This window comes from Dromaius novaehollandiae, chromosome 5 (genome assembly GCF_036370855.1).
Source record: "Dromaius novaehollandiae isolate bDroNov1 chromosome 5, bDroNov1.hap1, whole genome shotgun sequence".
Taxonomy (NCBI): Eukaryota; Metazoa; Chordata; class Aves; order Casuariiformes; family Dromaiidae; genus Dromaius; species Dromaius novaehollandiae.
In genome coordinates, this window is record NC_088102.1 from 35,790,204 (window position 1) to 35,817,470 (window position 27,267).

The 27,267-nt window shown below is 36.5% G+C and overlaps 1 protein-coding gene across 2 annotated transcripts in view; it reads left to right on the forward strand.

The window, feature by feature from the left end:
• Positions 1 to 27,267, forward strand: part of SPRED1 (sprouty related EVH1 domain containing 1) — a 63,348-nt gene that overhangs the window by 14,112 nt on the left and 21,969 nt on the right. Inside the window, exons 2-4 of one of the 2 annotated variants that reach the window (XM_026093926.2) lie at positions 12,439 to 12,568; positions 13,139 to 13,257; positions 20,323 to 20,497. In XM_026093926.2, the coding sequence (XP_025949711.1) occupies positions 20,354 to 20,497 (144 nt within the window). In that variant the 5' untranslated portion in view covers positions 12,439 to 12,568; positions 13,139 to 13,257; positions 20,323 to 20,353. The remainder of the gene's footprint in view (positions 1 to 12,438; positions 12,569 to 13,138; positions 13,258 to 20,322; positions 20,498 to 27,267) is intronic. The other variant, XM_026093925.2, reaches the window with a different exon arrangement.

The window sequence follows — 27,267 nt, forward strand, 5'->3', positions numbered from 1 at the left end:
ATGCTTAACTCTTCAGATTTTTTTTTTCAGATTCTTTATATCAACCTGTGAAGTATTTCAGAATAAGCTAAAGCTGCATAAGTACACAAGCCATTTAAAATAGAAATAACAAGAATTCCATTAATACCTTGTGTCATCCTACATTTCACCAATACTGACAAATCCAGTTTCACCAAATAAATACCACCAGTGCTGTCATTTTGACGCAAAAAAACCCTTTGTCTCTGAGTAGCTAATATCTACCTCTTAAAGCATCTAAAGCAAATTTATAGTTGAGATAAGTTAATGAGGGGGAGTGGGAGTAGATTTATTTGAAATTACTGAACTTAACTGCTTGCTTGTTTGCTTTCTAAAGGTAAAGCAGATTTGTAATTTGAAATGGTTTTGGGAAGTTTTTCTGACAAGGCAGATATGACTCAGAACTACTATAAAACTGCAAAGGGGTCAGCATTGCCCAGAAATGGAATTAAAAATCTCCCTTTGAAAATGTTCAAGAAAGTCGGTAACTGAGAGATTAATTGCATGTTTCAAGGTCTTCAATATCTGCCAAAAACATTCAAAGGATACCACAAATTAATAATGATTTAGTACTATGTTTTATTAAGATGTTAATGCTTTACATAAAAGAATAAAAATTGCTATCAGGCAAACATTGATATCCTTTCTCTGACAGTGGTCAAAAATGCGTATTTCAGACTGTGGCCTGACAACCTTACATAAAGTCAGACTGGAATCCTTGGCTTTTTATTTACTTTTTATCCTGATCTTAGTAGTCTTAAAGCATGTTTGCTCTAAAATCTAATTTTTAAAAGGCATTTTAAAAACATCACAATCATAAAAGTAAGTTTAAGGACATCTTGCTTTCCTTTCTGTGTGCAAGCATAAAGTTGCTACAGTGTAGTGACAAATAATGGCATAGATAAAAGTTGAAAACTTAAAAAGCTGTGGCACTTTTTTCAGTATTTGGAAAAATAGTGTGGTTTTTATTTAGGAAACTTGACTTTTTTTGAGTGTCACTTTTCCTCTTGCTGTACTTAGCTGACTTCCACATGCATCTGTTTCCTCATCAGGAAGTGTGAGCTGAAATACATTATTTGTTTCTTGATTCTTTGGTGGAAAAATTTACCTTGTGGTTGTCTGGTAGTACTTAATCTTTGTTTTAATAACTAATAGTTAGTCTAGTTTGAGGCGGCTTATCTGTTCTCAGTGTAAATGTTTTGTTTTCAGACATTCAGAAGTTAGCTGAAGTTGCTATGCAGATTATTCAATTTTAATCTCTTGATATAGTTTGCTGTTTGAGTGTTAGAACTTCAAATTGGTCTTAATATCTAAATAGAGCATTTCAGAGCATTATATATTGCTTGTATATTTCTTTTTGTGAAATGGTGTGTCTCACAAGAACCATGTGAATAAAGTGACATGATAAAATGGAAATGTTTCCCGTAGCTATGTGATGGTATAGGGGACAACTTAGGAGTTCAACTTCTGATATGAAATGCATTGAATTTGAGGTTAGGGCAGTGTTATTCATTCTTATATGCTAAAATAATATTTTAGCCAGAGAAAGGGTATTGGGAGTGCTTGAGCTCTTGGGCTTTGGGCTTTGAACAAGCCCCACGTAAAGTGGGGAAGGGACTTCTGTGTCTCCTTCCATTAGTCACCTCCAGTACAGCTGGGGCCTTCTCACTAGCACTTGGGAACTGTGCTTTGTTAGTACTTTGGCTACCGGAAAGGCAGCCTAATTATGTTTTGAAGACTGTGCATCTGTATATGCTTGTGATTGGATCTAACCTACTTTGTAAGATGTGACTATACACTGGATACACTTAAGTACCTGAGATACAAAGAGAAGGTTTCTTGGTTATGGAAGTTAATTAAATTCTTTAAAATATCTCTGTCTTTTTTTTTTTTTTTTTTTTTTTTTTTTTTTTTTTTTTGGAATGTGCTACTTAATGTGCTTGATAGAAATCAATTGAATGCAAGGAATTTCTAACTACTTATTTGGGCCTAGGCAGTACTAACTGTAGATGTGAAATCATATGGGTTTGAGGCAGTTGCTGAGTATTTTAAATTACTCTTTTTTCCCCCCCTCACTGCTATTAATGTTGAACTTCCTATAGACAATATCTTAGAAGCAAATTACACCACTGTTGTTCTTGTTACACACAGCGCTTTCCCAGCTGTAAAATCTTGATGATGTATCGTTAGTGAAACTGTCTTGTCTCCCAGCGTGTTCTCATGCTGCTGGGTTTTGGTGGTGGGGGGGGGGGGGGTTGTTGTTTTTGTTTTAATTGGTGAATGCCCGCACTGCTATTAACTGAGAAATAGTTGTTTTTCTTCCACAATTCTCCAGAAAGGGAAGAAGGGATTTGGGGCAGGGAGGGGAACTTTCCAGGTGGGATTAGAGAGGCAGGAGGTATCAAATGAAAGTGAGGGAGTGAAGTGAAAAAATAGGAGGAAAAAAGCAAACCTGCTGTAATATACTTTGTATGCATGGTCAGCCCTTAATTCCCTTAGCCTTATTAGGGCTGGGATCTCTGCCATGACAAATCTTCCAGCTGTGGCTAGTAGAAGTAGTAGTGACTGCAGAAGGTGATGTATACCAATCTCTTAATTCTGAATGGCATTGACAGTTATCAGAGTTTCTTTTCTTTGCTCAAATTTATCCTTACTAGAAGTTAAGATGAAAGGCAGTAGGGACAATAAGACAATGCTGAAAAGATTGCCAAGGGAATAAATCTAAAGCCTGGTTTTAGGTATAATGTATTTAAAAGTCAATTAGGCAAACTGCTGGCATTAGGTTTCTAAAATTATTTCAGATATCTATCTTACTATTTGAAAGCTGCTCTTCTAACAGATTTTTAAGCTTTTTCATTAGGGTCCTTATATTAAAACTTTATTTCTGATATTGAGTTATTACCATATCAACCAGTGTATTAGGTTCTGGAAAAATACATAGTAAACTCCAAAGCCTCACTGGTGTATTGTATTGTTTAGATGTTTTAGAAGCTGCAGATTGTCAAAGACTTTCAGTCTTACCAGTGGTGCACATGGCACCAGCAAGAAACCATATCTAGGAAAATTTTGCAAGCTTTATTCGTTAGCTTTGTTACTACTTTTACAAAAAGCCCATATACTGTTCTGAAATTTTAAAGAAAATGCAAAGAGAAGTTTAAATGTCTCTGTGGGCTGTGCAACTGCCATTCCTTTTATGCAAAATGACAGGTTTCACCAGAATTCCTGGTTCTTAAGCAGGAGACCATGATTCCAAAACACATTATAGCAACTTTATTTATATTCTGCCAAAAGCAATTATTCTGCAAGGCTTATAAATGTGTTCACTTTGTGTGTGATAAACTCTGTAGGCTTTCACAGGAACCTGTAGGTCCACTCAGACTGATGTTTTTAAATGTTTGTAGGAGTGAAGCCCAAATACTTGCTTAAAAATATGTTTCTAGTTGCAGGCATATGCTGATTATTCAGTAACATGGTTACGTTTTCGTTGGGGGGTGGGGACTGGTATATTATTGTTAGGCTTGCTACTCTACCAAGGTAAAGAGTTTTTGCATTTGATAGCATTTGGTAAGGATTGTTTTAAGAAACATGTTCTGATCCACAAGAATCAGAACAACTTCTTTTAAGCTTTCAAGGACTCTTATCTATCCAAGAATCCTATTTTTAATTTCTCTGAATCCTTTACTTCTCTGTGAAGACTTATTATTCTTCAAAAGTGTCTCCCTTTAGCTGCTTTAAACCCTAAAAGTGCCTTTGTTCTGAGCTGGGTCTTTTCTTTACGTTGAGACAGAAAATGAGCTCTGCTGTTAGAGGGGAAAGGCCTGTGCTTTGGATCTGGGCTACCAAATAGAGCAGCTTTTCTGTTCACCTCACAGCTGCTGTTAATGTTTCATTCTGCAACTGCTAGAGGATGGGCGCAAGTAACCATCCTCATATGAGACAAAAATATAACTCCATTAGTCAGCTGGCGTGGGTTGTTGAAGCAGAAATGCAGGCAGTATTTTCTCCTGGTGGAGAAAAATCTATCACATCATATTAAAGTTGCCATTAGCTGACTTTGGGGGAATGTACGTATCCTGAATCCATGATTGCCTATTCTCCTTACTTTGGCTGTCTACTTTAAAACGTCTAATTTAGTCATAACTGTTATAAGATCATGTTACATCTCTGGGGTTAAATCTATTTGACATGTAATCTGTCTGAGAAAAGCCTTTAAGAAATAATGGTGCTTGACACGAACTGAACCTTAAACTTTTGTGACATGACTTAGAGAAACTTATTTCTGAGGAGGTTTGGTGAGCTTTCCAAAGTCTTTATCACGCTGAAGGACTTCTATATTTTTAATATTTTAACTTTTTAACTATTTAATATTTTAACTCATTAAACAGGGATTTCAGTTTCTTTCAAGGTTTTCTGGTGTGTTGTACAGCCAACTTCTGAATATTGTAAATGTGATAGGCTGGTGGCATCTTTGACAAATTCCCACCTGCCTTAAATGTGAGGCTTAAGTGAGGGAGCGTTATCACCCTCACCAACTTTGTCAGACCAACATCTGAACACTTGAGATTTTTGGATATTTAATCTTGATAATTTGCAGTTATGAAACAGAACTAAGAAAATAGGTGCTGCCTTTTGGTACCTGTTTATCAGCTGCCAGAAAATCTGTTTTTTCATTATTCTGGAAGTGACAATTTTTAGTCATGGCTAAAGCAGTGTTTCAGTAGACAATGGCCTTTTCTCTGTAAAGCAAATACAGATGCGGTTAGGCTTCCTCTTAGTTAAGTGCTGAATTAGTTAAAATCCCTTAGTCACCTGATTCCTTATTTCTTTAGTTGTTTGCCCTTTTTATGGGCAGTGGACAGAGAGAGAGGTTTGAATTTCTTGATTTTGAGAGGAATAGATATTTAACCTTAACACGCAGAATGAATGGTTCCTAACAGTAACACCTTAGGATTAATTTGAAGTCATGGGTCTGTGATTGCAGGTTACAGGGACACTAACACCTCTGAATTAGGGACAAAACACTACTTAGTCTTATCTATGGCTCATGTCTCTCTCCACATTGCATACAATATTAAATGTAAAGCCAAAATGATGCAATGACAAAATGTAGTTTAGTTTTGTTTTTTCTCATGCTTATTTTTCATATGTAGATGTTTCCTGGGTATCTGTCTAAATAGCGGGCAGTCATCTGTCTCTGGTGTTTTTCTTGATTGTTTACAGCAGGTGATGGGGAACAGCTCAAGTGGCTTTCAGCTTGCTCGCTTCTCCCGTTGTTACCATTGCTTCTTGTGCTTTTCAGTCAACCTCATGTGTAGCAGTAAAGAGCTTCAGAACATAGGAATGAACAGTAAAGTTGGAGAGCTAGCTTACTGTATTGTTATATAATTTAATTAGGTCCTTATTAACTCTTCTGTTTGAATTAAACTCTTACAAAAATTTTGGCGTTCCAGCTGAGAAAGCTGTTTTCTGTCAAGTCAATTTCTCGCACTTTCACCTAAGTAATGTCCACTAAAACTTAGTATGGAAGCATAGGCACTAGTGTTTTTACAAAGTGCTGTACCATTTTACAGAAGAACATAGTGCCTAAGCTAAAATTGTTGTAAAATTAAATTATTTTTCTGTAAGATTGAAAATAAACTCTCTGTAAAAATCTGTTTTAACTTTCAAGCAAAGGAAATGAGCAAGATCCTATTCCAGAATATTTGATCACATAATCCTAGTTATACCTAAGAGCTAAACACAGCCTTGACTTTATAAATCCAAAGGTTGTGCCCTTGTGAGAAGCCTACCCCTTCTTTGCTGAGAGAGAGTAGTGGAATTTCTCCCGAGGTTCTGTCTCTAAGGGCTGTTTTCCTGTTGGGATTTTTTCTTATGAAAAGCACATCCATCTTGCCTGCATTTCTGGTCAGCTTACCTCAGTCTGCTGTCAGTTCTAAGTGCAGCTATGGTAGATTCTTTTCAGCTTTCAACCTTTCTGCTCAATTTTATTCTCTTGAGAAGATGGGTCATTCTCTGCATGTGTTGCTTATTAGAAAGGCACTGGTTTTCATTTAATACAGTAATTTTCTTTAAGTCAGAATCTTTCTGTGTGCTGAAATATGCATTTGAGTCTTCAATTTATTTCTGGACTAGTCAAAGTAGTAGCTGGTTAGTTTTGTATATAACTGAGAAGGAATCTGGAGCATACTGTAAATGTTTCTGTAAATATCTGTGTGAGCACAAATAAGTGTTCTCTTATCCCTGAGAATGCTAGAAGCAAAATTTTGTATAGTTCCTCATTGTCCCCTTAACATATTGACAGAACTTAGTAACTGGTCGTCCTGAACGCAGAAATGTGAACACAGGCATCTGTAGGTTTCCTCTTGTTTGGCTCTTGCTGGGTTGGGCTGGTAGGAGCATGTTTTGCCTCTTACAGATTGAAGGAGCGTGCCATATGGTCCAGTGCAGTTCATGTACACAACTGTGAACCAGTAGAGCAAAGGCAAACTCCCAACCCCCTACTGCTGTTTCAGAAAGGAACAGACAGGAGGAAGTAGGAGTGAGAACAGATTTCTGGATAGGATGGTAGGCAGTGGGGTGAATTCTTAGCACTTCCCACCAGAAGTTTATTCTAATAGACATCGGCTTTTAACTGTGTAACTGCTGAATGTGAAGCTGGAACATAAGGATTGAGAGTAAATGCATGAATAGACTTATAGCACTAATATCAAATTAGAATAACAGTATTTATTTCATATTCTGAGCTAAGGCTGTAATGCTGTCAGCCTCTACTTGTATGAAGTTAATCACAAGTTTTTGAGGGTTTTTTTATAACAATGTAAGCACTAAAGAATAAATCTGGAACATACTATTCCAGAAGTATTCTGAGTGAGACTTCTCTAACAGCCGCACCTGGTGGTGGAAGGGTGTGTGTAATACTCATGTCTGTATTGATTAAAATATGTTAAATGCAAGAGTTTTTCTTGGTTACTGGGCATTTTAAAGCGGAGTGGTAATGTCCAACTTTCCAATACTGTATAGGAGGGACAAATGGATTTTTATGTTGGAGACGCTGCCACTTCCTTGGCCAGCAGTTTCGAACTGGTTTAATCAGGAGTTTAATGCACCTGCAATTAATATTAGAGCAGCAGAAAAAAAGAAAAGAAATTGCAAATCATTTAGAATTGAAATTTTTGTATGCACTAGAGAATAACTTTCAAAATTTTTCCCTGGATTAAAGTGGAATTTTTGTTTAAATGCCAAAAAGCGGGACTATTCTGGGTAAATTGTTTAAAAAATTGTGTAAATCTGTGTTTCTAAGGATGGTTTTAAGGGTAATTGTGGGCTGCCACTGAAGGGGGTACCTTTGGGGTATCAGTTACCTTTGTTTGCATTCACCTGCACTGCCTTTGGCTTTAGATCCAAGTGGTGTGTGAATGCATGTGATTTGGGGCACTGATTCGACAAAAAGATCTTTTGGAGATGTTGAGTTTTCCATTATTTTTGGTTGCATGATCAGCTCACTTCACAGTTGCAGGATCATTCAAGCTAAAACAAAAGAATTAGCAGAATTGTGCCCTGAAGATAGGGCAGAAGAAAAGGGTTGGTATTCAGGCTGGATTTAGGTGAGTAGGTTTAGTTGCCTTTCCATTATCCTACAAAATCAGATACTTTTGCTGGAGACCTACAAAAGGCTCAGTCACAGGTAGAGCTCCATGTATATGACTGTTCAGACAACTTCTATGAATAAAACCTTGCAAATAGTTAGGAGTTCACAGAATTAGTGTGTATTTCTTTGCATTCTCAACAAATATTGAAGAGCCTTCTATAAATCATGATCCTTATTAAAGGGTGAATATCTGCAAAACTTAGTTTCTATTTATTTTTTTTCTTCCTTTAAAGAGGTGGGGTTTTTTATTTCATCTCTTATGTACTTGGCATAAAAATGCAGGATCACAAACTAGAAAAGCAGTAATAAACAATGGTGGTTCACAATGCCGGTACTTACCCAACTGGAAAACATGTTGTATCAATGAATTGACTAGTCTTGATTAAAATTTACAGAATCTCTGTTACAAGTAGTTAATTAATGGTATAGTCACTTAATTGATTCTTGTCATTCCTTAAAATGAATAAACGTTTTCCAGCAGAAAAAGTTCAGTTGTCAAATTAATTTTTCTAGGGTATTCTTAAAGGCAACTTTTCTATTTTAGAACTTTTTTTGCTGATATTTCCTTTAATATCAGTGACTGTAAAATGCATCAGTGAAGATCAGCTGATGAATCACTTCAGACAAAACACATTTGTTTGGTATATATTAAACTTGTTTCAAAATACAAGTTACTGTAATTTCTCTTAAATAAAAATAATCAAACTTAACCCAGATCTACTCTTAACCCTTGCTATATGCTATTGCAGTTTGCATTCAGACTCCTAAATTTGTACAGTAGGACTATAATCTTTAGTGCTCTCTTACTGAATAATTTTTGCTTTTTGATTGAAAGATTTGATCAGATATGCTGCATCAATGTTTAAATCTTCAGCAAGATGGTGCATATTTCTCTTATCTCCCAGTTGAAAATGCAATATTTTAAGGGGATTAGCAGTTACCAAAATTAAAAGCTACATGCAGATTAGGTTTGCTCATAATTAGTTATATTGTGATGTCTTCAGTTCCATTTCTTGAAAAATGATGGTTTCTCTGCATCTCTGCTTTCTCCACATTGTGGGATAAACTTGCAGTGTTCAGAATATTCATTTTCTCTGCTATCAGATTTACTGCTTTTTTCTGGAATCAGCAGGGCTTTTCCCCTGTGTATTCAGTTATTACATAAGGGAAAGTCAGTCTTTTTTCTTAGCATGTAAACTGGGCTTTACTAAATATATTAAGGGTCAAAAATGTTGCATGTTTCTTAGGAAGAAAACTATACATTATAACTGTGTTAAACATTTGGTGTTTGTCTTTCCACATCCAGAACTTGTGTTGAGGTACCATGTTATATGAATCGCTGAGCAATTACAAGACAACCTTGTTACCAAAATCAGTTATTTACTGGTTAAGGTCAGAGAATTGTCCTGGATTGAAGACAGCTTTTCTTCTGGATTTTGGCTCAGATCAGCTTTGCAGTATTGATCACTACAAAGTTGCAGAAGAGGTGGGGAAAGTGCAGGGCAAGAATGGATGAGGACGGGAGGAGGATGGAGAGTGCTTCTGGCAATGGTGCCAGGTGATGTTATCTTAAAGTGCTTGTGATAACAACTTTACGAGTGTGAGAGTAGACTTGAACCTGCTTGGTGAAGGTAGTGTAGAGGTATCAATAGAGTTTTGTATTCTCCCTCCAGTTTCCACAGAAGGACCATCTGAACTTGGGGTGTAAAAAGTGATTACTGGAAAACCATCAATAAACCTGACTGCTGTGAATTTTCATCTGTCTCTGAATGCTTCTTACATCCTTTTTTTCCCCTTCTGTCATGATGCCTAGCAGTTTTCCTCCTATGTTATTTGAAAACAAAATTAATGTGACATAGCCCTAGACAGTAATAGGACATCTTGCTTTTGCTGTATATATAGGGAAAGGACTTAATCCATAAACAGCTATACATTAAAAGTTTCATTATTTTACTGTTTTTGGTTTTTTTTTGGAAACTGGTTTTGATTTATCTAAGAGATCTTATATTTCTTTTTTAAGGCAAACTCTGGATCAATGCATTTTCTGTATGCAGAAAAGAATTAGTATATTATAAAAAGCAATGGCATAAAAATTACATGCTCAGCAGTGATACTCTATATCTTCTGAAGTCTGTGCCCATTTCCCTTTTGGGAAAAGGAGATGCTGTTTCCTCGCTCTTATGCTTTTCCTCCTTTTTCTGATTTACTTTGTAGGGAAGAATTTATGTTGGCAGTATTCTCTCTTGCATGGATGGACAGACAGGGTACGTGCGCACTCACACAATCTTGTGTCACCACCTATTGAAACATCTATTTCTTCATTTTTGTTGCTTGAGTTCTGGCATTTTTAGCTCCTCTTTCCTCCCCTCAAATAACTCTTGGGCAATCTTTCTTTTTTGCACTTCCTAAAGAAACAACTGTGTCAGCTGTTTTTCTTTAAACATCAGCTTTTTATTTGGAATAGTCAATACCACTTTTTTACTCAGTCTTTTGTGAAAATGTCTCAAATAGATGTCTGCGTCGAGTACTGGTTACAATTCCCAGTCAAACAAGTGGATGCTAGAGTCGAGAAGAAAATAAGTATGAGCTCCTTTAGTCATAAGATGGTTACAGTTACAGGGTGACAGTTCTAGAATCCTTAAAAACAATAAAGCCATCATTTTTCTGTTGATTTTCATTTTCAGTCACTGGGTCTAACTAATAATAATTAAAAAAACCATCTTTAATAACGCTGGGAAGAATGGATAAAAGTTACAGCCAAATGAATTCTGCCTGGGGAACTGTTGCATGACTACGGAATAGTCTTTCTTCTCTTGAAACACAAGGAATTTTTGAAGTTTGAGCAATCAAATTCAAGAAGCAGACCCCTCAAAAACAGTATTATACATCCAGTATGAAACTCTGATATTTGATGAATGCACTGCTAATCTTGGATTGTGAACAAAGTCAGAGAATTCTATCAGATGAACTTTTACAATACAGTCAGTATTTAAGATTAAATTCCAAAACACTGGAAATCTAGGCTCAAAAATTAGAGATTGTTTGCCTCACTAGAGGAGTCACTTGTAATGTGGGATTGCTGTTTTGCTTTTGCTTTTCAGGATGCTTAATAAAATACTGATTGCTTTTCTTTAGGTAGAGCAGTTAAGGACTTTTCCTGGTTTCTTGGGATTATTCAGACAGTCTCATTGTAGATAAAAGTACTCAATATCAGCTAGTATTTATAATAAAGGAAAATTATCTTTAATTTTTACTGTTTCAATATTTGACCTGTGCTTGAGATCCTTGAATGTGAATAGAGAAGGTCCATCTCTTTCTAGAATGAGAGCAAAAGTCCCCAATGAAAAACATAGGTACAGTGAAGTTGAGGATGGATTTGTTTCTGAAGTTTGATTTTTTTTTTTTCCACCATCTACATGTGTTTACTTATATTTAATGAATATATAACTTCTTCTTCTGCCTCTGTAAGCAAGAGTCTTTAATTTTTAGTTTATATTTCTTCAAATATGCAGTCAGGATTCACCTCCTTTTAGTCCTGTTAAATACATCAATGCAAGAGCACCGCCGTTTGTGGAAGGACTTGATGTATATCCCATTCCATTGACTTAGTAAGATTTCTCAGTTTTATATTTTGTATCCTATTTTATTATACTGTGCTTTGTGTAATGGAAATGGTAAATAATTGTACTTAATTTTAAGGATGGATTGTAGTCTATATTGCCTAGTAAAACTGTGCAACTTAAATGTCAGAGCTGCACAAAGAATCTGCCTAAATGTTCCTACACACTATTTGTGTCGTGTTGCACTCACTTCCTTGATACCTTAATCATATATAGGTGATGTGATATTGATATAGGTGATGTGATATTGATATAGGTGTAGTGCAGTTTCACTGAACCATCTCCAGCACCCTTTTCAGAACTTCCTTCTTCTGGTGAGGTTCCACCCCAGAGCCTTAACTTCTAATGATACTAATGGTTTTAAAAAGTCCAAAGAGGAAGCAACAAGATGTAATCATAAGAGCAAATCATCTCATGATCTCAGTGTCGTAACTTTTTGTTTACGTCTTTGTTGCCAAAACAAGGAAAAATCTAACTTGTGGATCCTTTTTTTCAGTTGCTGGGTAGACTTTGAGAGATTTAGCGATTATTGTAGGAGTTCTCATGACTGACTTATTTATGGAGTGTGAACACATTCTTGTTTTGATGAGTTACATGTTAGCAGGGTGAAAATGCATGTACAGTTGGGGCTTTTTGCTTTGTTTTGTTTTCTTTTTTGTGTGTATGTGTGTAGCTGATTAAAAGGTTCTAAACTTCTCTTCTGGACAAGCAGCAAGCAAAGAACTACTTAAATAATCTTCCTTTTAAACTGAGAGACCTTTCAGTGTGCTTTTTTGCTGTGTATTATATTGGTGCCTGTGTGTGTTTGAAATATCCCTTTGGATGCTTGTTGGCTTCCTGTTCTTAAGCTAAAACAGAACAATTTAGCATTAGCAATTTTCTTGCAATATAAATTTTATTCCAGGATCACTTTCATATGGGCAGGTTAAACTTCTTGGAAAGCCTTTTTATTTTAAGTGTTGAGACAAGCTTTAGACACAACAGTATTAACAAATGATACTACAGTTTTAATTCAGCATAGTTTTTTAACAGGTTTTGATTCCCAGCCTTCATAAGCCATCTCAAAGCTCAGACAGATACTTAAGGGAAGATTATTTTTATATGTGTGGATTTGCTTAGCTTGATTTCAAGTTCTTTTCCTTTTTTGTGCAGGCTGAATGGTAAATGCATGCTGGGAATGATCTAGACTTTTTATAAATTTGTGTTAAGTGGCAAGATTTGAATTTGGTATATGGCTGCTTCAATTCTATGGCTGTGTACCTAATATCGACTGTTGCTTGAGGTGAGTAAACTCGGAGGATTTGAAGTCTTTTTCTTCTCAAAGTTTAGGGCCAAAATATTGAGACTATACTGCAGCTCCCCAGCTAAACTCTATATAATGTGTATCACCATGATCTCAGGGCTTTACTGAAATAAGTTTGTTTACAGATGGTCCCTGCCTCAAAGAGTCTGTAGTTCAGGATAAGATGAAACAAATTCAGATATAACAAACATAAAATCTGAGTTCTCCAGTGTGTTAGAAAAAGTATAGCAGGTTCTAGTTTGTCTCTTATTTTTGCAGAATAGGTTCTTAAGTGCATGAGGAAGAGAAGAATAAAACAGCTTATTGGACATTTGTGGAGCGCTATTCCTAAATGCAAGCAGTGTAATTAAAAAAAGGTACATAGATGCTTGTTTGAAAATAGCAGATATGCAGTACAGCCTGTCATCCTGTTGTAGAGTAGCTAAAATCGTTCATAAGAAATCTTACCATGGTATTATTTTTGTGTATGAGTTGCTTTCATCTCCACTTAATGGTCAGGAACTTAGTACAAAGTGACTTGATTAATGCATTCACATCTCCTGTTAACAGGGACTCGAGAGTCCTGCCGTCCTTAATCTTGATGGCTGGATGAGTAATAGCTTTGACTGAGGATGATCTAATTGTACTCACATACTTGGACGAAGCTCTGGGACTCTGCGACTCTGCAAGTATGTAAGAGCGGATGAAAATGGCCCTGAGAGAAAAGAGAATTTTGATTTGTTCAGTTACGACTATTAATGGAAAAACTTCACTTAGATTATTTACCATAAACTGTAGTAATCATTGCTATTTGAAGGAGAAGAAAAGACACAACTGAACCTGTGACCTTTATTTAAAAAAAAAGTATATATTTCCTTTTTAGACTGGATGGATGTTGTCTGACAACAGTTACAAGAAGTGTCAAGTTGTCTTAGTTTGAGGTATCTGCTTTAGGCTACAAACTTGTGCTTGTCCTAAGTTTTCTGAATTGCCTGAGAAAATTAAAAGCTTGTCTTTCATGGTTTCTTTAGACTTTTGTCTGCTTTTGCAAGGATGGAAAGAAATGGGAACTTTTCTTTTTTAACAAATTAACTTTCTCTTGTTTTCTTTCTGTGGGCTTTTTAATACAATTTCATGGTAAGCAAGTCACAAGTAATGACATAGCCTCAGTATCCAGTATGTCATTTTTTACTTCATAAGAAACAAAAAGTAAGGATTCCACAGGATTTGAAGAGGCATGGATAATTCTGTGCTATGACTGGAGTAAAGACATTCCCCTGTATCTTCAGAAAATTTGCGGTACCAAGGAGGAAGCAACTAAAAGAAAGTAGAGAGAGAAGAAACAGGACCAGTATGAGGAGAGAGCAGACACTTCTGGAATTCATGAATTCATTGCCTTGTAAAAACAAGATGAATTTAGCGTTTTCTGAAAGAAGGCAGTTAGGCTGGGGAACCTGTGATTAGCAGGACCAGACCACTCAAATTCTGTTATCTCACCTACCTAAAATTGGATAGAAATTAATCCAGAAGTCCCTGGTTCCAGCATCCCTCTGTTGTTGAGCAAACAGCTGTGGAAGTCATTAAAAAGCATCTTTCATGTCCCCCTCATCTCACTAACTCAACCAGCTACAATTATTAAACATATAACATACTCTTTAACCCTGCTCAGGAGTCAGCAGGGTTAAAATGTTACCCATAGAAATGTTGTATATCTACTTCGTATGTAGTTTTCATGGATTTCAAACAATTTCTTATCAACTTCTGTTCTTTATGTCCTCTTGTGCTTTGCAAAAGCTTTTGTGGTAGCCATTCATCCTTGCAGTGTCACTTATTTTTTACACACTGTCACAAATCTTAAGTTTTCTGTATCTGACAAGTATTGGTGGGTGCCTCTTCCCCACTCCTAAGACTGTGTCCAAGAGAGTACTTCATAACAACAAAGTACTGTTTGGACAGTTCCCAGTCCTAAACACTTGTTCATTTGTGTCTCATTTTTCAATTTGCCTTGTAGATACAGTACCAAACACCTTGTTTTTTGGGTCAGAGAGCCTCTGCTGCTAAATAATTGTTATATTACAAATCAAACATTTCTGGCTCCTTCAGAATATCAGCTATTTCCTTGGGCAGTAAGGCTTCTCATCTAGCCTTTCCCATCTGTCATTTTGGGTTCAGTCCATTTTGCTTTCTGTTTTTTGTTTTTTTGTTTTTCTTGAAGCAGCAATGTCCAATTCAGTTCTTTGGTAGAGCCAAAAGCATCATGGGAACCCAGCTCTTCATTTATATATCAAGCATGCTAAATCAAGCAAGCACCAGCATGCTAAATGCAGAAACAATTGTCTAACTCAGCAGTTGTCACTAGTTGCTTCTAGAAATCCATTTCTTTTCCTGGTAAGCTCCTCACAAAAATAAATTTCCTCAGCCTAGTAGCCAGGCATGGTTGCTGTACTTCTATTGCTGCGAAGGATACCCTTTGCCTCTCTTTTAAGGGAGAAAATTTACAAAGTTTTGCCTCTACCAGCAGTTCCATGACATCTTACTGTGTATTCTGATTTGCTGGTGTAATTTTGAGAGGAAAAAAACAGTCCAAATAGATACAAGCCATACCAGACAAAGCCTTATGTAGCAGTTGTTGTTATGGCAAAAGGAAAATCATATACAGTAGTTTCCTGTTCATAAGAACAAATTGGGTATGCTGTCTTTCTTTCCTTGGTGTCAATTATGTCTTCATTAATACTCTACTAGGGCCATATTTGTGTTTCCTTTTATTGTAGATGAGTCATTAATACTTCATACTGGTGGCAGTCATTCTCTAAACCTTTGGTTACAAAAGGCTATTTCTTATCAACAAGATACAGCTATGTTCAAGTGGCACTGTTAAAATTACTTGTGTTCTTCTGAACTGAGTAAATATTCAACAAATTTTATCTGCCAGTAAAATAGATTTTTACCTCAGTGGTTTGGTATTACCTTTTGGTATACTGGGCATGGACATACTCATGAAAACTTCCCTACTAGGTAATCATAAAATCTCCTAGGGTGTTTGGATAATAAGAACCATGAAAAGCCAAAGAGTACTTCTTGTATACTCTTTGGGAGAGGCTACAAACACTCAAGCACACCGCACCAGAAATTGGAGGGGTTAAGTACACACGTGAAGTACCAGTCAAAGGTGAGGAGCCTCGATCCATGACAAGTTGATATTGAGAGATCTGCCTGGAGCACTGTAACTTGCATGCTAGCAAAGATAGTACATTTTCATAGCAAAATGCCTCAAGATGTTTCAGAATGCAAAATGTCTTGTTTTTTTCCATAGTCTTGCCAGAATAGTGTTAGCACTATGGCAGTAGTGTTTATCTAGTAGTTATCTACTAGTTAGGTACAATGGTAAGACTTCGTTAAAATATCTTAATATTTTCTCATACATTAACCCATATTAGTTGTATCTGTAAAGCTGTATTTTATTGAAATTTCTGTGCATTCTTTGCTTTGAAATATATCATTAGATAAATACATAACACTAAGTATTTTTATTTCATCTAGGAGGGTTGGTTTTGTGTACAACTCTGTTTATGATTCCACTTCGTGATCCAGGCTTTTAATTCCTGTAGTTTTGTAGTACTGAAAAGCAATTTGCAATTGCCATTAACAATTGTCTTTACAACGATTTTTGTAAGACCACTTTTTTTCCTTCCGTTCTACATTGAAATAGGAATGTGCAAGGTACAATATAAATAAAATGCCAATGCTTAATGTGAATCTAAGAAAGGGAAAAGTTGCAGACTGTTAAAACTAGATTCCAATAAATAGAATGCAACAGGATAGCTGCCTTGTCTTTTCTCCATCAATGTGTCTTCCATTTTTCTCTGGGAAAAATATTTAGCAGAAGATTCTTAACTGTCCCTTGTTTTTGGATCATTAATAGAAGAAAGGACAAATGCAATAATACTGCTTTGGTATCCTTAAGTGATGGGATATTATGAATAAGAAATACCCCAAATTAGCAAAGCAATTTAAAAAAGTAAAGCCATAATGATGGATTGATGATATGGGGTGCGGGTGAGGAGGAAGAACTCCTCATTAGTTGCTAAGCTGAAGAATATCTGCCTATAAAGGGCAGTGGAGTGCTTTCTGTGTTTGAGCAACAGTTGGTTCATTCAGCTCAGTTTGGGCCCAGTAGCATTACGGCAATATAAATGTGTAGGTTTTAGAGGGATGGGAAAGCTTTTAAAATCTGTGCTCAGATTTTAATGATTGATGTTTTCAACTTTAAGTATCAGTTGAAATGTTAAAGTTGAGCAGAGGCAAGTACGTGTAATGTTTCTGTCTTTCCTGCCCACTGGTTTGTAGCTCTTTGTTTCTGCCCACCGATACTTTTGGAGCCTTCTTGGTGCACCACCACCCCTCCCCATACAAAAATCATCTTGTTTTTCTAATATTTTACAGTCAGACTTTGCAGATAAAATACTCAAGCTCTGACTTGCATGTTGCTGCTATGCTGTCTTAAAATGAATTTCTTTCAAGTTCAATAGACGTAACGTTCAGATGCTTGGTCTACTTTCCAGTAGCTCTTAAAACATCTATTAAGGGAAAATCATACTTTGGAGAACCTTTTCTGTGCGTGTGCAGTGGTGGTTCTTGTGGTTTTGTTTTGTTTTTTTACTTCATTCACAACTTCTGTAACTCATCGTAATCATACAAATAAAACTCTCATCTCCTCACCTGACACATCCAACTATTGCAGAGAGAAGTTCTGTTTTCATAATTGTTAAGAATTCATCTCAGACCCTAGTGCGCCGGTTGCCAGTCCTCGCTGGTGTTTAGCCTATGTTCATAGGAAGCAGCATGCTGCTGTGGACAGAATCCTGTTTTGTTTTTCCTGTAAACCTTGCTCTGACTCTTCAGTTTCCTGTGACCACAACCAAAATCAGAGTCTCGCAGGAAATGTTGCATGTGATAAAATAGGTTTGGGGCTGCTGTCGCAATGTGCTGTTCATGCCACATTTCACACGTTTGTGGTAGCCCTTATAAAAGGTTTCATAAAAGCAAGGCTCAACAGATTTCCAGGTTTGTTTGGTTTTCTTTTGTCTAGCTGCTCTATCAGCAATAACTAAACCTGCAACAGTAGTTAAAAATGTCAGATTGTAGGTTTTTAAAAATACTACGGGGGTGGTGCTGAAAAATGCCTTGTCTGCACTTTTTCCCACAATGAAGCTACACTGGCATCTTAACAGTTTATTCCCAGCGTTTCCAGATGTAGACAGCACTCTTGCCGTTACAAAGATGAGACATGTATGTGGTTTCAGTAGCATCAGTACTGTGAAAGGCACATTCTCCATTTTATTTGCAGAGGATGCTGGAAATTGACTTGCAACCAGTCACGAAGCAGCAGCAGGACTTAGTGATATCAATTTGTATTTTTACTGAAAATAGCTATTATGACCAATTATGAGTTCCTTTAAATTTGAAAAGCATACAACTTGTTTTAAGCAATCTTTTTTTTTTTAGTTTCGGACATTGTTATGCAGCTACAGTAAAGAATTTGTCTAGTTAATTCACAGGGTAGTGGTCCAGAAAAAAAAATGTTTTTTCCCCTGTAAAAAGACTATTCATTAAACATTGTAAACATATGTGTTGGGACTTTTATTCTGGCTCTTGCACTAATACAGTGGTTTTGACAATGTTTAAAAACAATATTTGATGACATAAGTGTTTTTTAAAATAGTTTAAAGATTAGAAAATATGGAAGCAAAATGCAAAGTTAACTAGACAAAACTAGACTTCTCACTATAGGGAAGGGGAAGAAATCCCAGCACTGATAGACAGCTTCCAGAATATGGGAATGGCTAAGCTACTGAGGTATAGTATGTATCTTCTATCTTTAAATCTCCTTAGCTCTTCCTGAAAAGAAAACTGGAGTATAAACTTCCATTAGGAAAGCAAACAAACCCTGGAGTTCAGTTTCTTAATTACAACATGTAAATGAGAAAATGATGTTAAATGTGAAGGTGGTTTTTCTGTGACTCTTCTTAAAGAGGGCATTTAGTGGAAGTGAAGTTCTGCAGCTATCCCTAAATGATACATAACTGTAATCTTGTTGCATCCTTAGTAACATCAGGAGTAGTTCTGTTGGTAAACAAAAGAAAGCTGTAATATTCAGATTTGCAACCCGATCTGTAGAATGGATAACCTTTAAGCTAAATTTGTGTTCGGCCTGAAAGCAGAATAGTGGAAATACAGCATAGATTTAACCAGTTAATGCATCGTGTTCCCTACTGATTCATAGGAAAGTCCTGGTGTCCTCAGTTTCTGTCAGAGGCAGTCTCTCTTCACCTAAGAGAAATAAGAGACTTCCCATGTCTAAGTGTGCAGCTATAATCTGAACTTTTCTCTGAATGAAATACAATGATAGATATTAATGAATGATTCAACTTTCAGTAATATTATTAAGCATCAAAAGTTTAACTTCTGTTTTTAGATATTAGAATTGACAGATGCATACAATGAATGGCTGGATTGTTCTTGATTGTACTTGTCTGCTGTTCAGGAGATGTTATTAAAAGATACCTTGCAAAAATGGTCAGACACATTCAGTAAACAGTCATTTTTAGCTACCAGGTGGAGGCGGGAGAAGTTTTTTGTTTGGTTTGGGGGGTATTGTTCCTTTTTTCTGAAGGAGAAAAAGAAACAAAATCTTCTTTTTTATTTTATTTTTATTTTTTTTTATATGCCTATAGGCTAAAATAGATTTTGTCTTTATTTCCCATTTTGCACAACTTTATGTATTGGAGCTTTAGATGCTTGCACCAAATATCTGTGTGTGTGTATATATATTATATATATATATATATATATAAATAAATAAAATAACATTCATTAAGCAAAAAAGCTTACCAAGGACTTCTGTTATTTTGGGACACTTTGGAAAGGAAACAGTAATCTTTTTAAAATACAAGTTTGGCAAATGGGATACCACAGATAATTTTGTACAAAAGGAATAAGTTCGTAAAATGTTTTTCTTTAAAACTTCCAGTCCAGTCTTAAATTTTACATAACTGTTACTCCTGGTTTTGCACTGTGCAACAGGAGAGAATCAGCCAACAAATGCTGGAGTATTTCTGTTTAAGTAGCTATACCTGGCTGTGTTGTCCTGCTGGTCACAATGGTAGGAAGGCCCCAGCATGCATGTGCTCAACTTGCCGTTCCAGAGGGCAGGTTCCCTCTGTGGAGGGAGGGAAGCAGGCTTTCTGGCTAGGACCCTATTCTTGTTTAGATTGCAGTGGGAGAAGGCTTGACCTCTTTCTGGTTTCTTGTTCTCTTTTCTGCGTGATTTCATGGTGGCTGACTCGCTTCATGTTTAGCCTAAAATAAATCAGGAGTTGATTCTTATTCTCTCTCCCCCCTCACCCCTGCTTCCCGTTGCCCCAGCTCTTTGCAGCTAGATCACAGACTTTAAAATCTTTAGAAGAATGTATATTTTGACTCTGAAGAACTATGTTATCTGATAAGATTTCTTTACAATGAGTAACATGTAAGCTCCAAGGAGGAGCGGATGTTTCTTAAGTCCTAATGAGAGAATTAAAGTAGAGAGGAAGTTTCTAGAGAGTCGCCTTTGGCTGGTTTCTTCTAAGCGACTGTTATGAAAGCACTAAACCTCCACTATGTTAACTATTGTGATCATGCTTTTTTAAAAAAGATTGGATGCTTAGCTGTTTTGCATTTATGGAAAACTAATTTTTCTTTTGCATCTCTTCCAGTAATAGTTATGCACGAGTGCGAGCTGTGGTGATGACCCGGGATGACTCAAGTGGTGGATGGTTACCTCTTGGAGGGGGTGGACTAAGCTGTGTCACAGTCTTCAAAGTCATTCACCAGGAAGAGAATAGCTGTGCTGATTTTCTTATCCATGGAGAACGACTCAGGGATAAAACGGTAATGAATTGTATCCGTGTTCCTATTAAAACTACATAGAACCTGAGAATAGATACTTACACATTGTTGTTCATACATTAGAAAGCAAATTTACAGTCTCGGTCTAATGCTGCTGCTGAGCTTTTATCCATCTTAATAGTTATATGCCTAAAGAGCCAAGTATTTCATTTGCGTAATACCATGCATTTCAAGAATTAAGCATGTTGATCTTTTCAAAGCTCTAAAACATAGTTTTTCATTACAGGTTTTCATCCATTTGGGAAAACACTTTGCTATTTATTTTTTTTCTAATGGAGGGTCAAAGTAAAAGCTCTTTGCTAGCTATTTATACGCTGATGATACTGTGTTGAATATCCCTGTTGTCAGCATTTGGAAAGTAAGATAACTTGTTAAAAACCAATCTTGAAGGAGTTCCTCAGGAATTCAGTCAGTCAGCCTTGAACTTTGGCTATGGCTAATAGAAGGCAGCCATTTGACACGAAAGCAGCTTTTGTGTTGGAAGAAAGCGTAAAGTTGACAGGTTCAAGAATGAAGAAGGAAGTCATATGTCAGCTAAATTAACATAAAGTATCTATGATATACTTACCCTGAAAGACTTCATGAAAGTTAGCCCCACAATATGAAAACTGTAGTGTAGAGTCTTGTTTCTACGTGCAGACCTGCGAAAGACAAGTTTGGCTTACTGGGGCATGATCGGCTGGCTACTTGTATGCCAAGTAGACTTCCGAGTGGGGTTGTCTGTCTTACTGTGAAAACAAAAGAGAAATGGAGAAAGCACAAAATCTCCATCTTAATGACTTTTGCCAAGAACTTGCTCTTTCCTGCCAATAATGTACAGCTGTGTAAGCTTAAAAGGTAGAATTACTTCTTACATTGTACTGCTAATTCTTTTTCAAGCATACCAACTTCTCCCCTGAGGCAAGACTGCTGAGTTCTCTGCCTTGACTGTGACTTGTAGGAAGAAAGCATATAAATAGAAATTCTGCTGACTCAGTTGTTTCAGCGAGGCGTAGTGCTATTAGCAGAGAACCCTGTGTTCCTGCACAGCTATGTGCACCTGCAGCTCTTTCCTCACTTTGCAGTAGTTCCCTTTAGAACATTTTAGCCTTTTTGAGGATGTTTTTGAGGCTTTACTTGCACTTAGAAATGCTTGACAGTTTTCTCTAATTCTTAATACTTCCAACTTTCACAGCTTGGCTTCAGAATCTAAGGCGAATGAAATGCTCAGGAAAGAAGGCTGATTTAATGTTTCCCCAGAATGTGTATGGAAGTGTTGTAACCATGAGTGTCCTGACCTGTTTGTGTCCTCTCTCCTGATCGCCCTGGACAGGCATTGTTAGGTTTCCACTTCTGGTAGAAGAATAAATTCCTCTGCTCTTCTTCCTGTCCAAAATTCAGATCACATTAGTAAAACTGTTTTCCAAGCCTTCATACTCCTGAACATTTTGGGGTTTTTTGTTTTGTCTCCCCCCTCAGCTGTTAACCTACTAGTCTGCCAGGACAGATTTTGATCTTACTACAGTTCTAGGAAGTTGTTGTTTGAAGTCAGGCCCTCAAAAACAGAGGATAGAGGATAGGAAGAAGTGCAGGCAAGAAGAACATTTGTCTAATGTGTATTGAATAAAATTCAGGAAACTGGCAAACAAATACAGAGTAGGGCTGTGAGAAGAACACTGCAGAGCCAGTGATGCTGGCAGAGTAAAACAGTAAAAGGAAGCTGTGTATGCATACATTTCCTCAAACTTCATTTGAAGTGTTTCTAATCAAAAGCTAATGAATTAACAAAGTTGCACAGGGTAATTCAAGACACCGTTGGCATAAAAGAAACAAGATTCTACCCTAGAGTATATGAGGATATCCTGAGGTTGTGGTGTCCTTCCAGAAGGATGGTAGCAGGGCCTGGGAAGAGAAATGCTGTTAGATAAGGGTCAAGTCACTGATCCTAAAACTGTTTTGGTCTTTATGCTCGCTATATAACTAATGTTTTACATTTGTTTTAGGGATATTTTTGTGGATTCCTCATTCAAACACAGTTTTTAACACCTCTGCCTTTTTAGTCCACATTTATGTATTGGTAATATTTATCGGTTTTTTTTAGTCCAAACAGAATTGACAGTTGACTTGTTTTTCCCATCTACCAGAGAAATATAAGATGAAGAGACATAATTGTTTGTCCTAACCAAAAGAATGGAGAAGGCTGTGTTCCCTAAGAGGCAACCCTCAAAGAAGATTACTTCAGTGAGAGAAAATGCTTTTTTAAAAAAATGGAAGTAATTACAGGTCCACCTTGTATTCACTATTGAGTAGGGACAAAATATCTAGATCATCTTCTGATTCGGAGTAAGAGTTATGCTGAATATTAATCTACTGTTTCCATATTCAGACATTCTAATCTAGTTTTAGAATGGGCCTCTGTGTGTAAAACTCTCTACCTGGATAATCTTTGAAATTAGCCATATACTGTTATGTTTAGTTAGTTTGCCATTGTATTTCCAAAGAGAAAGTCGCAATACTGTTTTACAAGGAAGCTTTCTAAACTGTTTTTGATATTTCAGTTATTAAGACTTTGAGCACATGTTGTCTCGTTGGCTTCAAGGATGTTTCATCTGTTTTAGTATCTTAAAGTCATTATGGTTTGGTCAGCTGGACTACAAATTCCTTTGCTCACATTTTTGCTTTGTAAAAAGATGCACACAGATTCCAAAAATACTTTTATGGATTAAAAAAAGCAATTCTAATAAATGGAGTATTTTTTTCTCAAGTCACTTTATGCATAGTTAAAATATATTTATAACTGGACTATATTTTGATTTGCTCTGGTCAGGAAGTCTTTTGCGAATTGGCTCTGCTTCCATAGATGTAGAAATTCCCTTATCCTGGAGAAATCTACAGCATGGAATTTGAGCACTTTTCTGCTAGACGGGGAAACATGGGTTTTGAAATACCTCAGGCTAGAGAGAGCAAACAGAATTCAGATCTATGGCTTTTCCCTAAGAGATGGGAATCATAAGCCTGTCAGATAAGAGGACAATATTGTTATTCATCCTTATGTTTCAACAGAAGAATACAATTTATTCCAGTGCATCTTGAAATCCATAATAAAGGTATTTGGAGGTGTCTTCCAACAGACTCAAAAGGAATGAGATCTTTTGTCTTATTGTGTCTTATAAACTAGCTTTAATTGTTTCTCACCCAAGTGCTGCTTCCAACAGTACTGTCAATTTCAATTGCCTTCTGAAATGCCAAATGTCTCCTTGTATTTTACAGGATATGTGGGCATTTAATTGAAGACTGTAGATCTCAGTCTGGAAGTCAGGCCAACAAATTAAATACTTGAGGACTGAGCATCAAAATATTGGAGTTTCTTATTGCAGTGGCCTTGGGGGGGGGAGAGGTGGTGTTCTTTATATCTGAAAATCTGCTGAAATTATCAGCACTATTATGAACCAACTTCAATTATATATAGAACTCTCAAAACTGTAGACAATACTTATTTAAAATGTCTGATGGGATTGAAGAAAAAGCATCTGAGAAGAAAATGAAAGTGGTAGCAGCATTGAACTGAATTAAGAGAGGGGCTGCTCACTGCTAGTTTACCCAGCTTGTTTAGATCTGTGTTGGAATGTAAAGTCACTTCACAAAATACCCTTGCCATAATTACATATTTCCCCCTTTATTATACGCACCTTCCTAGATCTGTCGGAACAATTACACTCCATCCTAACCTGGTCAGCTCTGCTGCTCTGTTTGTCTGAGTTTCCGCTGGCTCGATTCTATCTGCAGCATTAAACACACATTAGGCTCAAGCATATGGGTTTTTAGACTTTGAGTTTTACTTGTTTGAATGAAAAGTCTATTAGACTTCTTTGCTCTGCCTTATGCTCTTCCCCAGTCCTTTGCTATGCAAATTTTTACTGAAAAAGTGACTAGTATCTTTTGAATCATCAGTCAAGGGTGACAAATAAGTCAAAGGTTAAAATCTCTCTTTTGAAGAGTGGGTAGCTGTGTGAATGAAGAAATACAAGCATGAAAGGGAATATAAATACTGTTCTTTTCTAAAAATCTGCTTTCTGTGGACTTAACTATTTCATTTACTAGGTTAGTCCTTTAGAATTGGCTTTAAAGTTTGGGAAATGATGGATTACCATACTTGTGCGAGAATTTTAATTAAATTTGAAAGCAGCATATGATTCTGTGATTAAAAAAAAAAAATAGAAAATAAACAGGGACTCTATCCCAAATTGAAATAATCTTTTACTTTCTGTTAGTAATTTACAGAACTCTTTTAGTAAGTGCTCTTTGAGAACAGATGTTACAGTTTCTTTAACAGGCTAATAAACACTGTTTTTAATAATAAATCAGATGGGTGTGCATATGTGTGTGTATGTATTATATTTTTATATATATTTGTATAAATATTTATATATGTATTTTTTATCTATCTATATATATGCATCCACACATTTCTAATAGCATATTAGAGGCAGGAAATAAGATATTTCCCTACAAGAAATAAGTAAACAAGCCAACAAGACTCTAGCCTTTTTTTTGCTTTTCAGAAATGGATGCTGTAAAAGATAAGATACACATGCTGATGACTTCAGCATGAAGTCAGCATCTAGGGTATTTGAAAGACATTGTCCACATAAGTGAGCTTGTCCCCAACGTTCCTGCCTCCTTCTCTCCACCAAAATCGTTGAGATTGAGTTTATATGTTGAAGAGACAATTGAAGGGACACCTGGGTCCCAATCCCAGAAATTTTAACCTCTCTGCCCCTCTTGCTTTTGTAGGAGTTTCTCTACCCTTGTTTTGGGCAAATGCAGCCGCAGTGGTCTTTAGTTGGTGTGAGGTGCTCATGCGTACTCGCTGGTTCTTCAGAACATCTTCCACATGAGCTTTTCCAAAGTGTTCAGATTAGAAGCTTTATAGCATTCATATGTTCAGTTCCTCTATATGTAGCTCTACAGAGCTTTTTTGTAAGGTTGTAAAGATCTGACTCCAAAACAATTGGAGAGAGTCACAGGAGTTCACTCTGTCTTATCTCCCTGAAAAACTCCCACAGATCATAAAGTTCAAGCCTACCTTTTTATGTATTTGGATAGATAACAGTATAAAGCAGTTGTGACCCCTGAATTTTTAGATTGCCAGTGCTACTTGAGTAGTACTTTTTCAGTTCTGTTAAGATTGTCTAATACTCCTATGACCGGTTAGGTTTATTTATGACAAATGCTAGTCTACTTCAAAATAAAAAAATACTTGTTGGGCTCTGTCACTTGTCACTGTTATTGGTGAGTCACTTTGAGAAGTATCTTGGCATTGCTTTTAGCCATATCACCAAGATAATCACTTTTGCAAACTTTATTTCAGTTTGGCATACAATTGCACCACCGCTGATGTGTAAATTGTCACGGTAGGTCAGACCAAAGAATGTGTCTTGAGTTTTGTGCTATCTTACTGATTTTACTCATGTTAATAATGTCAGTAGCCTCTTTTATTTAGTAGTAAAGATGGATCAAAGGAGAGAATTTGAGGGCTGGACTGCTGATCATCCATACTGCTTGATTGTCAGCATGTTCTCTAACCCAATTTAGGCCATTTCCAAGTAGCTGTCCCTGAGATGAGGCCCAGGCCTAGTTTGAGACCTCCTGTGCTTGACGGATCGTTCCCGGTGAACGCAACAGATGACAGTGTTTCAGGAAGCCTTGTACCCTTAAGCACCCCTGTTCAGTGTTATGCTGCACTACAAGACATGCAAGGCATGCCCTCTGTTTCACGTAATCAGCTCCCTATTCTGAGGGGCTACAGTGCAGCGATCACATTATCTTACTTTTTGTATTTAAAAAAAAAAAAAAAGAAAGTGCACACAAAAATAATGTCATAGGATCATGTGGGCATTGGTGGTGCTAGGGCCAGGTGCTCTGTAGCGTGAATGTGGTCAGGTCCTGCTGCTTGGGCCAAAAACTAGAAAAAAGCTTTTGATTCTTGTTTGTGTTTTGTTGTGTGTGTTGGGGGGGGATTTTGTTTGGTTGGGTTTTTTTAAGCAGGAAAGGCATATTCATCAAACTGAATGCTTATGTGTTTGTAGGTTTGGATGATGAATAATAAATTGTAGATAGATATATCTATGTATAATGCTATAAGCTCTTGAAAGCACAACTAGAAACTAATAAAACAATATCTTGTTGCAGGATATAGAAACACTCAATTATGGGATCTATTGCCAAAATAAAAATTTGTATCAAATGTGATTTTTTTATATTTGTTTCCAAAATAAGACCTAGATAATGATACAAATATAATCACTTATTTTTGTTAATAAATGTTTGTTTTGGAAGTGAATGAGTTTGAAATTTAAGACTTAACAGACTTGACTTCTCTACACATGGCAAACACTTTCTAATATCTTTCAAGAATGTGGAAATGTGTTTCAAGGAGGAAAAACTTACAGAAAAGTATTTCTGTGAGTAATTATGACCTCATTAGTGTTGCCCTTAATGAGATGCTGGATACTATATTAACAAAAGGTTTTTTCATTAAATAGTAATATATAGATGCACCGCCCTGTGTGTGCTTAGAGAAGTATGCTTTTGAGAATGCTTTTGGAGTCCTGGATGTCTGCAGACTTAGAAAAATAACCATGTTGTTAACGGTACTGGTTTCCCTTTCCTAGGTTATGTTTGGAGATACGTGGATTAGAATACTTCCCTCCCCACCATGATAGTTTGCTTTCTTCAGCATAAAAAGCTTTGACAGCATTGTCATTTAACAG